We start from the raw sequence: 14,252 nt of genomic DNA, 5'->3' as shown, positions 1-14,252 counted from the left end.
ACAGCTAGCTCAGTGTGCTGGTCTGCAGCTTGAGATGAACTCCGAGAAGAGTGGGGATTCATTTGATGAGTTGGGGGCAAGGAGTCTCCATGTGTTTAAAGTTGCTCACACATCCTGCTTTAGTAATGGCTGCTGTTAGTGATGACAATTACTGATGAAGGGTTAACAACATGACTGTTTTCTGAGTCTGTCTGATGGAGGTACAGCACGTAATAAAAAAGGCGAGTGGCATATCGACATCTATTGCAAAAGCACTGGAATATAAAAGTAGAGAAGTGTTGTTACGACTATAGGGTGTTGGTGAGACCACCTCTGGAGTACTGTGTCCAGTTTTGGTGGCCTCACTTGAAGAAGGATGTGGTGGCGTTGGAGGCAGTTCAGAGGAGGTTCACCACATTGACTCCAGGATCAGCCACGATCTGATTGAATGGCGGAACAGGCTCAACGGATTGAATGGCCGATGTTGTTATGTTCCTATGACTGCCCCGAGTGAAGCCGTTCATTCAGTTTAACACCCTATCCAAGATGAAAGAAGGGAAATGGTGCCTTCCAGTTGGAACTGTGTGATCCTATCCATTGTGACCCTGGTTGTTGTTGACCTCAGCTCCTCCTCCATGTTGGTTGAGGTTTGGATATTTCCCTGTGTGTGTGTGTGTAAGGAACCAGACTGAGTGAAGAAGGCTCACCACAGCTGAAGAAAACAACCTTCGGAAACTCAGTGTTCAGCCTCCCCTGTGCTAAATGGCTAATTGAGCGAGGTGCTAAGTAGAACAATTGGAAGATACGGAAACAAATTGCATCAATTCCCAATTCAGTGTGTTAGTAATAGTTTATAAAAGAAGCACATCGCAGTTTTGAAGCTCTTTAGTCTACAAGCTGAATTCAGTTTCTGAGCAAAGATTATGTAACAATGTTTCTGTTGAAATTAAGCACATTGCATCAGAAAATTTTAAAAATATCTTTCAGGTGTATTTCCAACCAAGCTCCTCACAGAGTTTGACATTCTGAAAATAAAAACAGACAAGATATAAATATGAGACCTTTTCATAAGAACATAAGAACATAAGAAATAGGAGCAGGAGTAGGCCATCTGGCCCTTCGAGCCTGCCCCGCCATTCAATAAGATCATGGCTGATCTGTCGTGGCTCAGTTCCACTTTCCCGCCCTCTCCCCATAACCCTTAATCCCCTCTCTTATCAAAAACCCATCAACCCGCTTCTTAAAAATATTTAGCGAGGCAGCCTCCACCACTTCAACGGGCAGAGAATTCCAGAGATTCACCACCCTTTGAGTGAAGAAGTTCCTCCTCAACTCCGTTCTGAACCGCCCCCCCTTTATCTTGAGGCTGTGCCCCCTAGTCCTACTGTCTTTTTTGAGCGGGAAGAGTCTTTCCACCTCTATCCTATCCATCCCATTCATCATCTTATACGTCTCAATGAGATCTCCCCTCATTCTTCTAAACTCTAACGAGTACAAGCCTAGTTTATTCAGCCTCTCCTCATAGCTCAACCCCCTCAACTCCGGTATCAGCCTAGTAAACCTCCTCTGCACTCCCTCCAAGGCCAAAATATCCTTGCGCAGGTGCGGCGCCCAAAACTGCACACAGTACTCCAGCTGCGGCCTCACCAGTGCCCTATACAGCATTCCAAAAATATTCAGCAGACTCAGAGGTCATAACTTTTTTCCTGGTCTTGTGCGGGGTTGGGGGAATTGGCGGGTGATATTATGGGACCTGCAAGAGTGAGAAAGGTGGGGTGAAGAGTGACTAAATTTGGCCTGGTAAAATCTTGATTTCCTGCATGATATGGAACGTAGAAATCAAGTCAGCAACATGCTTCCAGTGTATTTACCCTCACGCTGTTCTACTCGCCATAAATCAGCATTTCTGATCGCTTGTAAAGGCAGAATCGGTATTTTTGATCATGCTGGCCTTGTGAGAGAGATAACAATGAGCGAGAGCTATTGACAAACACCCTCCCTCAAACAATTTAGTTCTCCAGATTCTGAAGCTTGATGTCACCTAATCACCACTTTCTAATTCAAAATATTATCCTCTCTTTTCATCCTCAAGATAGGGGTGGCCTAGTGGTGTTATTGCTACTCTCAATCCAGAAACTCAGCTAATGTTCTGGGGAGCCCGGTTCGATTCCCACCACAGCAGATGATGGAATTTGAATTCAGTAAAAAAAAATCTGGAATTAAGAACCTACTGATGACCATGAAACCATTGTCGGTTGTCAGAAAAACCCTTTAGGGAAGGTTCCCTTTAAGGAAGGGAATCTGCTGTCCTTACCCAGTCTGGTCTACATGTGACTCCAGAGCCTTAGCAATGTGGTTGACTCTCAACTGCTCTCGGGCAACTAGGGATGGGGAATAAGTACTGGCCAGCCAGCGACGCCCATCTCCCACAAATTAATTTTAAAAAATTCCCCACCTTTTGTGGCCTTTTGCAGAACCACTAGATACAAAGTAAGTCCATTGTTAAGAATGGTTTGAACAGCAGTACAACTGCTGTTCACTGCACACCACTTTCATGCTTCAGTGTAGGCTGGAGATTCTTCATGCTGGTTTGATTTGGTAGCAGAGTGCAGATAAACTCATTTATTTATGGGACATGGACATCGCTGTTTGGGCCAGCATTATTGCCCATCCCGAGTTGCCCTTGAGTGGCTCGCTCAGCTATTTCAGAGGGCAGTTGAGAGCCAACCACATTGCTATGACTCTGGAGTCATATGTAAGCCAGGCTGTGTAAGGATGGCAGATTTCCTTCCCTAAAGGACATTAGTGAACCAGATGGGTTTTTCCAACAATCAACAATGTTTCATGGTTTCATCAGTAGACTCTTAATTCCAGATTTTTTTCTATTGAATTCAAATTCCACCATCTGCTGTGGTGAGATTTGAGCCTTGCTCCCCGGAACATTAGCTGAGTTTCTGGATTAATAGTCTAGTGATAATACCACTAGGCCATCACCTCACCTGTTGCTAAATAAAAATCTCTGCATGAACTAACTGAGGCGTCAGACAAACCGGCACCACATCTCCAGTCTGCTTCGGAAACGTGAACAAAAAGGTCAAATCTGAAATTCAGTTTGTTAACGTCGCATGAAAAGTAATCTTTCAATACTGAATGTGGATTTAGCAAGTGTGCATGGACTGGATACACATTCCTGTGATAAGTAGAGTGAAGAGTAGATATGGAAGTTCTTTCTGTTCTAAGTCAGGAGTTAACCATGATCGCAGTGTGAAGGGAGATTGCAATCTGAGCGCACTGAATAACAGTAAAAACCAGGGCAAATAGTAATTAATGTGGAACACAAATTTTAAATAAGATTCGATTTTCAGCCACTATCTGTTGTCTCTAAGTCTTTACTTATTGTCCAGAGAATTGGAATGATTCTTACTTTGCATCGGAGGGCTCTTTCTAAGGTTGCGCACCAGTGTGATGGTGCCCAAGTGCATTCATTGAGTCCAGTCAACGTTGCCTCAACTTTTCTTACACAGAAATACAGTTCCTGTAGTGAAGAAGGAAATTTTTTAAAAAATATTTTTGTGGTATTCTGTGAAGCAAGTGTGTGTGCATGCGTATGCCTGTGTGCACCTGTGCATGTGTGAGAGCGTATATGAGTGTGCTTGTGTGTCCATCCCATGCCACCAGGAAACCACAGTTGGGGTGCATCATCAGTGGGACAAGAAGATCCTGCTGACATGCACAGTCAGAAAGTTCCAGCCTCTTGACTGTGTGTGACCAATTTCATTAAACTGATGGTTGTTGTGTACGATTGAATGTATTACTAGGATTAGGTGTAAAATCAGTCAGAAGAAATCGACATGGTCAAGTTAAGGTAAGGTAACACAACATGGGTGTAAATTTGCATTTGGAGATAAGGGTCACTTTTGTTTATGATTAGTTGAAGTCAAAGTGAAGTAGAAATGGGGCTTGCAACCAGCAAAAGTCAAAAATTAATAAAGGAAAATTGCAAAGTTTTATTTGACCCAAGAGTGGGAGCAATAGACAACATGAAAGATGGCCATATTTTCAAGACAGTAAAATTCTGAGATGATGGAAACAAAGTTTTTTAAAGATGGGAGAGAGAAAAAAAATAAGAAAAAGCCTTAAGGCGAGTGGGCATGTAAGACTGAAGTTTGCTCTGTGCAGGGAGAGCATTGTGAAAAGCACAAAGTGAGCAGTTTCCAGCCACAAAGAAAATGCTTTTTGTTGTTCCAAATTTCATGGAATCCTGTACAGCAGAGTGAGAGAGAGTTAGAAGCACTGAGATACCTTCCCTAAGGCAACAGTGATTGCTTTGTGGTGAATTAAGTGGATTTTTTATTAATTATCTACACAGTCTGTGCCACAAATGGATGTTTGTTTGTGAGTCTGACCAAGTAAAAATCTTTTGGAGAAATGTTTGTAAGCCTAGTTTTAACTGTGCAATGTAATCGTGTGTGTTTGTTTTCTTTGCTTTTGTTAATTGTTTTAATTAATTTATCCTCCAAAAGCGTTAGTGGAATGTTTGACTCCTCACTTCATCACATTTATTTTAGATTATACGATCGTAAGATATTGGAGCAGAATTAGGCCATTTGACCCTTCAAGTCTGCTCTGCCATCCAACCATGGCTTTTATGTTTCTCAACCTATTCTCCATCTTTTGCCTGAAACCTTTCACCCCTTTACCAATTGGGAACCTATCTACCTCTGTCTGTCCTAAATTCACGCAATGTCTTGGCCTGCACAGCCTTCTGTGGCAACGAATTCCACAGATTGACCAAAACTCTGAAATTCCTCCATGTTATTTTCCCATAATAAAGACAAAATTTCAATGACACAGTGGTTAGCACTGCTGCCTCTCAGCGCCAGGTACCTGGGTTCGATTCCTGGCTTGGGTCACTGTCTGTGTGGTGTTTGCACATTCTCCCCGTGTCTGTGTGGGTTTCCTCAGTGTGCTCCGGTTTCCTCCCACAGTCCGAAAGATGTGCTGGTTAGGTGTATTGACCTGAACAGGCGCCGGAGTGTGGTGACTAGAGGAATTTTACAGTAACTTCATTGCAGTGTTGATGTAAGCCTTACTTGTGACTAATGAATAAACTTTAACTTTACTTTTAAAGGAGAAATTGAAAATCATTATGGTAGCTTGACAAGTTTCGCTTTGTTTGGCATGGCATGTACCACCTGTCACATCAAGTCATTGCCAGTAAATACATAAGGCCTAACCCTGAATGAATATCAGTTGTTAGACCTCTCTGGAGCATCAGTCACTTTTTTTTTTACAAGAAGCATCAGTGTCCTTTTTACAAGATGGAGGAAGCAGTGAACTGGGTCACGATTCTCAATGTTATCCCCTCTCATGAATCTTGGTAGCCTTCCAGCTCGAAGGGTTCTCTTTGTTTTTGATACCCTGACCAAGTGTCTATTCTCCAAGCGACAGGTTGTTTGACTGAGACAGAGCATCTGAACCTGATATCACCAGTCATCCTCACATTCTCTATCAGATTTGTCACAGAGCAGAAATCTGATTTTAACCAGAAAATATCGAAACCTAAAACAGTACAGCACAGAAGGAAGCCATTTGGTCCTTTAATTCTGTGCCAGCCCAACACATGAATGATTACATTGAACTCTGTCTGATTCTCAACGTGGAGAGTGAGCAAACCTTCATACACTTACCCCACAAAGGTCTCTTTCCTCCTGCTTCTCAAGAAGACTGCTGAGTGTGGGTTTATTGGAGCGAATGAAGCCTTCACACTGTAAGAACCAGATCAAATGGGGGAAAAAAGTCATTCCAATCCAGTGTAACTAATGGCCTCCATTGGTTCACTGTCCTTCACAAGCTAAGAAGTTGATGACAAAACAGAAACACAAAACAAGAGGAAAAGCAACAACTATATTATATATTGTATTTATAAAGCACCATCAATGTCATAAAATATCCCAAGGGGTTGCACAAGTAAAGTTGAGAACAATACATGACACTGAGTCACCTAAGACGGCACTAGGACTTCTGGCCTAAATTCTATTCAAGGACATAGGTGTGTAGAGATATCTCCAAATGAGAAATGAGTGGTGGAGGGGTTTAGGGAAGAGATTGAAAAAGAAGGAAAGAGGTAGAAAAGTTGAAGAAGGGGAATTCAGAGGTCAGGGCCTAGGCAGAATGCGCAACAGAGGAGGCGACAGCCTGGTGGCATTATTGCTATCAATTCAAACTCGGCTAAAGTTCTGGGGACCCAGGTTCGAATCCTGCCATGGCAGCTGGTGAAATTTGAAACCAACAAAAAATATCTGGAATTAAGAATCTAATGATGACCATTGTTTGTCAGAAAAACCCACTTGGTTCACTAATTTTGCAGTAACTTCATTGCAGTTTTAATGTAAGGCTTACTTGTGACTAATAAACTTTAATGTCCTTTAAGGAAGGAAATCTGCTGGTCTGGCCTACATGTAACTCCAGGGCCACAGCATAAGAACATAACATAAGAACTAGGAGCAGGAGTAGGCCATCTAGCCCTTCGAGCCTGCCCCGCCATTCAATAAGATCATGGCTGATCTGTCGTGGCTCAGTTCCACATTCCCGTCCTCTCCCCATAACCCTTAATCCCCTCTCTTATCAAAAACCCATCAACCCGCGTCTTAAAAATATTTAGCGAGGTAGCCTCCACCACTTCAACGGGCAGAGAATTCCAGAGATTCACCACCCTTTGAGTGAAGAAGTTCTTCCTCAACTCCGTTCTAAACCGCCCCCCCTTTATCTTGAGGCTGTGCCCCCTAGTCCTATTATCCTTTCTGAGCAGGAAGAGTCTCTCCACCTCTATCCTATCCATCCCATTCATCATCTTATACGTCTCAATGAGATCTCCCCTCATTCTTCTAAACTCTAACGAGTACAAGCCTAGTTTCTTCAGCCTCTCCTCATAGCTCAACCCCCTCAACTCCGGCATCAGCCTAGTAAACCTCCTCTGCACTCCCTCCAAGGCCAAAATATCCTTGCGTAAGTACAATGCCCAAAACTGCACACAGTACTCCAGCTGTGGCCTCACCAATGCCCTATACAGCCGCAGCAAGACCTCCCTACTTTTATATTCAATCCCTCTCGCTATGAAGGCCAGCATCCCATTCGCCTTTCTGATCACCTGCTGCACCTGCAAGCTGGGTTTTTGCGACTCATGCACAAGGACCCCGAGGTCCCTCTGCACCGTCGCCTGCTGCAGTTTTTCGCCACGTAAGTGATAATCCTTCCTAGCATTATTCCTACCAAAGTGGACCACCTCGCACTTGCCAACATTAAATTCCATTTGCCATTTCCTGGCCCATTCGCCCAGCCTATCTAGATCCTTCTGTAGACTCTCCACACCCTCCGCACAATTTGCCTTTCCTCCAATCTTGGTGTCATCAGCAAATTTCGACACCCTACACTCGGTTCCCTCCTCCAGATCATCTATATAAATGGTAAATAGCTGAGGCCCCAGCACCGACCCCTGAGGCACTGCACTAGTCACCAACCGCCAATCTGAATAGCACCCATTGACCCCCACTCTCTGCCTCCTATTTGACAACCAATTCTCTATCCACGCTAACACCCTACCCCCAACTCCCTGTCCCCTGACCTTCTGCAATAACCTCCTGTGAGGTACCTTGTCAAATGCCTTCTGAAAATCCAGAAAGACCACATCCACCAGCTCTCCTCTATCCACCGCCCTAGACACATCCTCATAGAACTCCAGTAAATTTGTCAGACACGACTTCCATTTAACGAAACCGTGCTGCGTCTGCTCTATCAAGCAATTCCTCTCAAGATGCCTCGCTATTTCCTCCTTGATGACGGATTCTGACATTTTACCTACAACAGACGTTAAACTAACCGGCCTATAATTCCCTGCCTTTTGCCTGGCACCCTTCTTAAACAACGGCGTAACATTAGCCGCTTTCCAATCTTCCGGCACTTCCCCGGAATCAAGTGATGTCTGGAAAATAACCACCAAGGCATCCACTATCACGTCCGCCATTTCTTTCAGAACCCTCGGATGCATTCCATCCGGTCCTGGCGACTTGTCCACAATCAGTCCCTCCAGTCTGTCGAGCACCTCCTCTCTAGTAACAGTAATGTCATTAAGACCCTCCAGTCCTACCACCTTTCCATCTCTAACACCCGGCAAATTATTCACGTCCTCCTCCGTGAAGACAGAAACAAAAAAGTTATTCAGGACCTCAGCCATATCCCCATCCCCTACCACTAAGTCCCCCTTCTCATCCTCTAAGGGACCAACGTTCACCCAGCAATATGGTTGACTCTCGATTCTCAGGCAACTATGGATGGGCAATAAATGCTGGCCAGCCAGCAACACGTGTGTCCCATGAATGAATGAAAAAAGCAACCAATTAGGCTGAATAATAAGCTGAGATGCCAACTTCTGGGGTGGTAGGATCCATATCCAGAGGTTGGTGGCCTTTCAGCTTCTAGGCCCGATTTCAGGTCAGACCAGATCAAATATCAATTGGGGTGTAGGATGTGTTTGTGGCTGTCATCACTCCCATCAGTATTTGGGGGTCTCCAAGATCACTGGTTGTGATCTGGACCGTTTAAAAGGCCATTGGATACAGGACAGTGCAAGAGGATCCAGGAAACGCACGATTGCCTCAATCTCTGGAGGATAATTTGTCGTCCAGTAGTTCTCAGTTGAGTGCATTTTATTTCGAGTGCCACTGTCCCCAAACTGGTGGCACAGTGATTAGCACTGCTGCTTCACAGTGCCAGGGACTCAGGTTCGATTCCCAGCTTGAGTCACTGTCTGTGTGGATCTGCATGTTCTCTCCTTGTCTACGTGGGTTAAGAACATAACATAAATAGGAGCAGGAGCAGGCCATCTAGCCCCTCAAGCTTGCCCCGCCATTCAATAAGATCATGGCTGATCTGAAGTGGATCAGTTCCACTTACCCGCGCTGTCCCCATAACCCTTAATTCCCTTGTCTATCAGAAACTTATCTTCCCGTGACTTAAATCTATTTAGCAAGGTAGCCCCCACCACTTCAACGGGCAGAGAATTCCAGAGATTCATCACCCTTTGAGTGAAGAAGTTCCTCCTCAACTCCGATCTAAACTGCCCCCCGCCCTTATCTTGAGGCTATGCCCTCTAGTCCTACTATCCTTTCTAAGCGGGAAGAATCTCTCTACCTCTACCCAATCCATCCCCTTCATTACCTTATACGTCTCTATAAGATCCCCCCCTCTCATCCTTCTAAACTCCAGCGAGTACAGAGCTAGTCTATTTAGTCTCTCTTCATAGTCCAACCCCCTCCAATCAGCCTAGTGAACCTCCTCTGCACTCCCTCCAAGGCCAATATATCCTTCCGCAAGTGTGGCGACCAAAATTGCACACAGTACTCCAGCTGTGGCCTCACCAGTACCCTGTACAGTTGCAGCAAGACCTCCCTCCTTTTATATTCTATCTCCCTCGCTATTTCTTTGACGGATTCAAGCATTTTTCCAACTACAGACGTTAAACTAACCGGCCTGTAATTCCCTGCCTTTTGTCTGCTACCTATTTTAAACTGCGGCATAACATTAGCCGTTTTCCAATCTTCCAGCACTTCCCCAGAATCCAGCGAATCTTGGTAAATAATTACTAAGGCATCCACTATCACCTCTGCCTTTTCCTTCAGAACCCTTGGATGCATTCCACCCGGTCCGGGGGACTTGTCCACCTTTAGTCCCCTTAGTCTATCAAGCACTACCTCTCTAGTGACAGTAATCGCATTCAGGCCCTCAACCCCTACCATCCTTCTATCTTTAAGATCCGGCAAACTATTCATGTCCTCCTCTGTGAAGACCGAGGCAAAAACTTATTTAAAGCCTCAGCCATTTCCTCATCTCCCACCGCTAAAACCCCCCTCTCATCCTCTGAGGGCCCAACATTCACTCTAGCCAGCCTCCCCTTCTTTATATATTTCTAAAAACTTATACTGTCCTTTTTTATATTTAGTGCTAATTTAGCTTCATAGTCTATCTTTCCTTTCTTTATCACCTTCTTAGTCATTCTTTGTTGATTTTTAAATTTTTCCCAATCTTCTAATTGCCCACTACTTTTAGCCACTCTGAATGCATCAGCTTTTAATTTAATACTCTTCTTTATTTCCTTAGATAACCACGGCTGGTTATCCCTTCTCCTACATTCCTTCTTTACCATTGGAATATATTTCTGCTGAGTACCGAAAAAGATCTCCTTAAAAATCCTCCACTGTTCCTCAGCCGTCCTACCGACCAATCTGCGCCCCCAATCTACATTCACCAACTCCACTCTCATCTTATCATACTCTCCTCTGTTCAAACAGAGGACACAGGTTCGGGACCCTACTTTCTCAACCTCCATCTGCATCAAAAATTCAACCATACTATGATCACTCGTCCCAAGAGGATCCCTCAGAAGAAGATCCCTAATTCTACCTGCCTCGTTACACAACACCAGATCTAAGCTCGCTCCCTTGTAGGTTCTGTCACATACTGTTCAAGGAAACTATCCCGACAGCATTCCAAGAACTCTTCCTCAAGCCCACCACGTCCGACTTGGGTCATCCAATCAATATTTAGATTAAAATCCCCCATAATTATCACCGTTCCGTTTCTGCATGCATCATTTATTTCCTTGTTTATAACCCACCCCACCTATTATTATTTGGGGGCCTATAGACCACACTCCGGTTTTCTCTGGGTACTCCGGTTTTCTCCCACAGTCCGAAAGATGTGATGATTAGGTGCTAAATTCTCCCTCAGTGTACCTGAACAGGCGCCAAGAGTGACAACTTGAGGTTTTTCACAGTAACTTCATTGCGGTGATAATGTCAGCCTACTCGTGACACTGATAAAATAAATTTTAAAAACTTTAAACTGGTCAGAGCTGCCATTCTTTTTCAAGTTGAGCAATTCAACCACTTGGGTGCATGGAGCAGTATTTAGTTGTTGCATGCTCCACTAGCCCTCACTGCACCCAGCCAACCCTTGCTATGGGGGCCCTGCCTCTTAGACCCTGCTCCTGTACACTGCTTCCATTTGGCAGTACCAGCCTGGCACTGCCAAGGTGCTGGTCATGTCCCTCACTACCTGGAGAAGGGGGGAGGCTACAATGGCCTTCATGCTAACAGAGTACTCATCTCAACTGGTGTTTGTCCAGCAATGATCCCACAGATGTTATGTCACACCAGGAGGGGACAGGGGAGAGGGATGGGGAGGGTCAACATACGCTGAAACCAAAGGCAATGGTGCAAAGCTGTTTTTGAATATATAAACGTATGTTAATCCTTGGTAATCCGCTTCATGCTCCCACTTTATCCGTTCCACAGGTTGGTGACATCCTGGCAGCACATTATCTGATCCCATTGCTGACATGATATATGGAGCCCTTTGCAACTCTCCCTTCCACAAGGACTCACCACCAATTTGGAGACATCCGAATATGGGTTGCAGGCCTCTGACAGAAGGACATCCACTCCTGTGCCCTGTTTCCGAGCTGATTGAAGCTCTTGCATTATGCTATCACACATACTACATTCCATTATTGGCAGCACTGTGGATTGAGGGAGAAATTTGGATTAAACAGTGACAAGAGTCAAACAGTTTCTTCCTGGCCAAACAATAAATGGATGCTTTTAATTTATCAGTTGGAACAAGAGAAGAATCCCCAATGAGAAAGTAGTCGGCACCAGTGAAACTCCTGATTTGCTCTGTCCAAGCGAAATATGCACAGCCTCAAAGCAAGTTAATGAGAGAAATTGTTGTCATCAACCTCTGGTTGAGACAGTGGCCAATTCTGAACCCCACCCCAAACAGACTGAAGTATAGAAACTACAAGCAGCAATGTGCTATTTGGCCCTTCGAGCCTGCTCTACCATTCATTTTGATCATGGCTGATCACCAAATTCAATTTTCTGGTTTTCCCCCCTTTCTCCCATATCCCTTGATCCCTTTAGCCCCAAGAGCAAAATCTAATTTCTTCTTGAAATTACACAATGTTTTGTCCTCAGCTACTTTCTGTGGTAGTGAATTTCACACATTCACTACTCTGTGGGTGAAGAAATTTCTCCTCACCTCAGTCCAGGGGGCTTTGTGCCATTGTTCTCTACACCCCCATTCCCCAGTGTGACATGATATCCAGACGTCAATCGAGATGACTACCTTTTTAGCATGAGGCTATTGTAGCTTCCCCCCTTCTCCAATCCTCAAACTATGACGCCTAGTTGTGGACTCCTCTCACCACCAGAACATTCTTTCTGAATCTACTCCGTTTAACCCTGTTAGAATTTATAAGTTTCTATCAGATCCCCTCTTACTTTTCTAAACTCCAAATAAATTCAAACTTAGTCTGTCCTCATATGACAGACCCATCATCCCAGGAATCAGACTGGTAGATCTTCGCTGTACTCCCTCTATAACAAGGGACATCCTTCCTCAGATAAGGATACCAAAGCTGCGCACGATACTCCAAATGTGACCTCACCAACGCCCTGTTGCAGCAAAACACCCCTATCCCTATACTCAAATCCCCTCGCTATGAAGGCCTACATACCATTTGCCTTCTGTACTGCCTGCTGTACCTGCGCGCTTACTTTCAGCGACTGATGCACGAGGACTCCAAGGTCTCACTGAGTATCCACATCTTTCAATTTACACCCATTTGAATAAAAATCTGCCTTCCTATTCTTGCTATCAAAGTGAATAATCTCACATTTATCCACCTCACATTTGTCCACATTATATTGTATCTGCCATGCAGATGCCCACATACTCTGCCTGTCCAAATCACGCTGAAGCATCTCTGCATCCTCCTCACAGCTCACCCTCCCACCCAACTTTGTATCAGCTGCAAATATGGAAATAATAGATTTAATTCCCTCTTCCAACTCATTGATATATATTGTGCACAGTTGAGGTCCCAGCACAAATCCCTGCAGTACCTCAAATTGGAAAGTTTTTGTGTTCAAGTCCATTCTTTGAGCAAAGTCCTCATATTTTCTATCACAATATATATTGCATATAGTGCACACCAAGTTAAAGTGATTGGCAAAACGCTACTATTAGGAATGCTTTTTTTATTGATGCAAAGGCTGGGATCTGAAATACACTGCCCAAAGTGTGGTGGAGACAGTTTCAATCTAGGCCTTCCAAAAAGATAAATATTTTTGAAAAGAAAAATTTGCAGAGCTATGGGGTAAAGGTGGAGATTGGGATGAGTTCCTCTTCCAGGGCCAGCACAGGCATAACAGTACGAATGTTCTAATTTTCAGGGGTGTAGCATCCATCACCTCTTAAGACGTTAATCCATTTTAGAAAGTCTAATACAGCTGGGAAATATACAGTAAATGGCAGAATCCTTAAGAGTATTGATAGAGCGATCTGGGTGTACAGGTATACAGGTCACTGAAAGTGGCAACGCAGGTGGAGAAAGTAGCCAAGAAGACATGCGGCATGCTTGTCTTTATCGGCCAGGGCACTGAGTTTAAAAATTGGCAAGTCATGTTACAGCTTTATAGAACCTCCAGTTCGGCTGCATTTGGAATATAGTGTTCAATTCTGGTTGCCACACTGCCAGAAGGATGTGGAGGCTTTGGAGAGGGTACAGAAAAGATTTACCAGGATGTTGCCTGGTATGGAGGGCATTAGCTATGAGGAAACTGGGTTTGTTCTCGCTGGAACGACGGAAGTTGAGGGGAGACCTGATAGAAGTCTGAGATTATGAGGGGCATGGACAGAGTGGATAGTCAGAAGCTTTTTCCTAGGATGGAAGGATCAATTCCTAGGGGGCATCGGTTTAAGATACTAGGGGCAAGGTTTAAAGGAGATGTACAAGGCAAATGTTTTACACAGAGGGTGGTGGGTGCCTGGAACTAGTTGCTGGGGGAGGTAGTGGAAGCAGATACGGTAGTGACTTTTAAGGGGTGTCTTGACAAATACACGAATAGAATCGGAATAAAGGAATATGGTCCCTGGAAGGGTAGGGGGTTTTAGTTTAGTTGGGCTGCATGGACAGTACAGGCTTGGAGGGCTGAAGGGCCTGTTCCTGTGCTGTAATTTTCTTTGTTCTTTGAGAGCCAATGGACGATCAATTTCCCCTTTGCTGACTGGCCATCTCTTCCAGTCAACTAGTGTTTAACTTACGAGCTGTGTATGCCTCCTTACAATACCCCAAATTTAGTACGTCTTGTAGGACAGGGGAAAGCTGCCAATCACCTTCAATGATTTACGTACGGATAGACTCAGGTCCATCT

The 14,252-nt window shown here is 44.4% G+C and overlaps 1 protein-coding gene across 1 annotated transcript in view; it reads right to left on the bottom strand.

Annotated features, from left to right (window-relative positions):
- Positions 1 to 810: 810 nt before the first annotated feature.
- LOC145361402 (prosaposin-like) overlaps positions 811 to 14,252 on the bottom strand; it is a 41,471-nt gene continuing 28,029 nt past the window's right edge. Inside the window, exons 8-11 of the mRNA XM_080217119.1 lie at positions 11,421 to 11,554; positions 5,670 to 5,747; positions 3,404 to 3,514; positions 811 to 1,004 (exon numbers count right to left, since the gene is read on the bottom strand). Of these exons, the coding sequence (XP_080073245.1) occupies positions 963 to 1,004; positions 3,404 to 3,514; positions 5,670 to 5,747; positions 11,421 to 11,554 (365 nt within the window). The 3' untranslated portion in view covers positions 811 to 962. The remainder of the gene's footprint in view (positions 1,005 to 3,403; positions 3,515 to 5,669; positions 5,748 to 11,420; positions 11,555 to 14,252) is intronic.

This window comes from Carcharhinus amblyrhynchos, chromosome 34 (genome assembly GCF_965287045.1).
Source record: "Carcharhinus amblyrhynchos chromosome 34, sCarAmb.v2.hapA, whole genome shotgun sequence".
Taxonomy (NCBI): domain Eukaryota; kingdom Metazoa; phylum Chordata; class Chondrichthyes; order Carcharhiniformes; family Carcharhinidae; genus Carcharhinus; species Carcharhinus amblyrhynchos.
The sequence above is the reverse complement of the archived record's forward strand: the minus strand, read 5'-3'. Positions and strand labels throughout refer to the sequence as shown.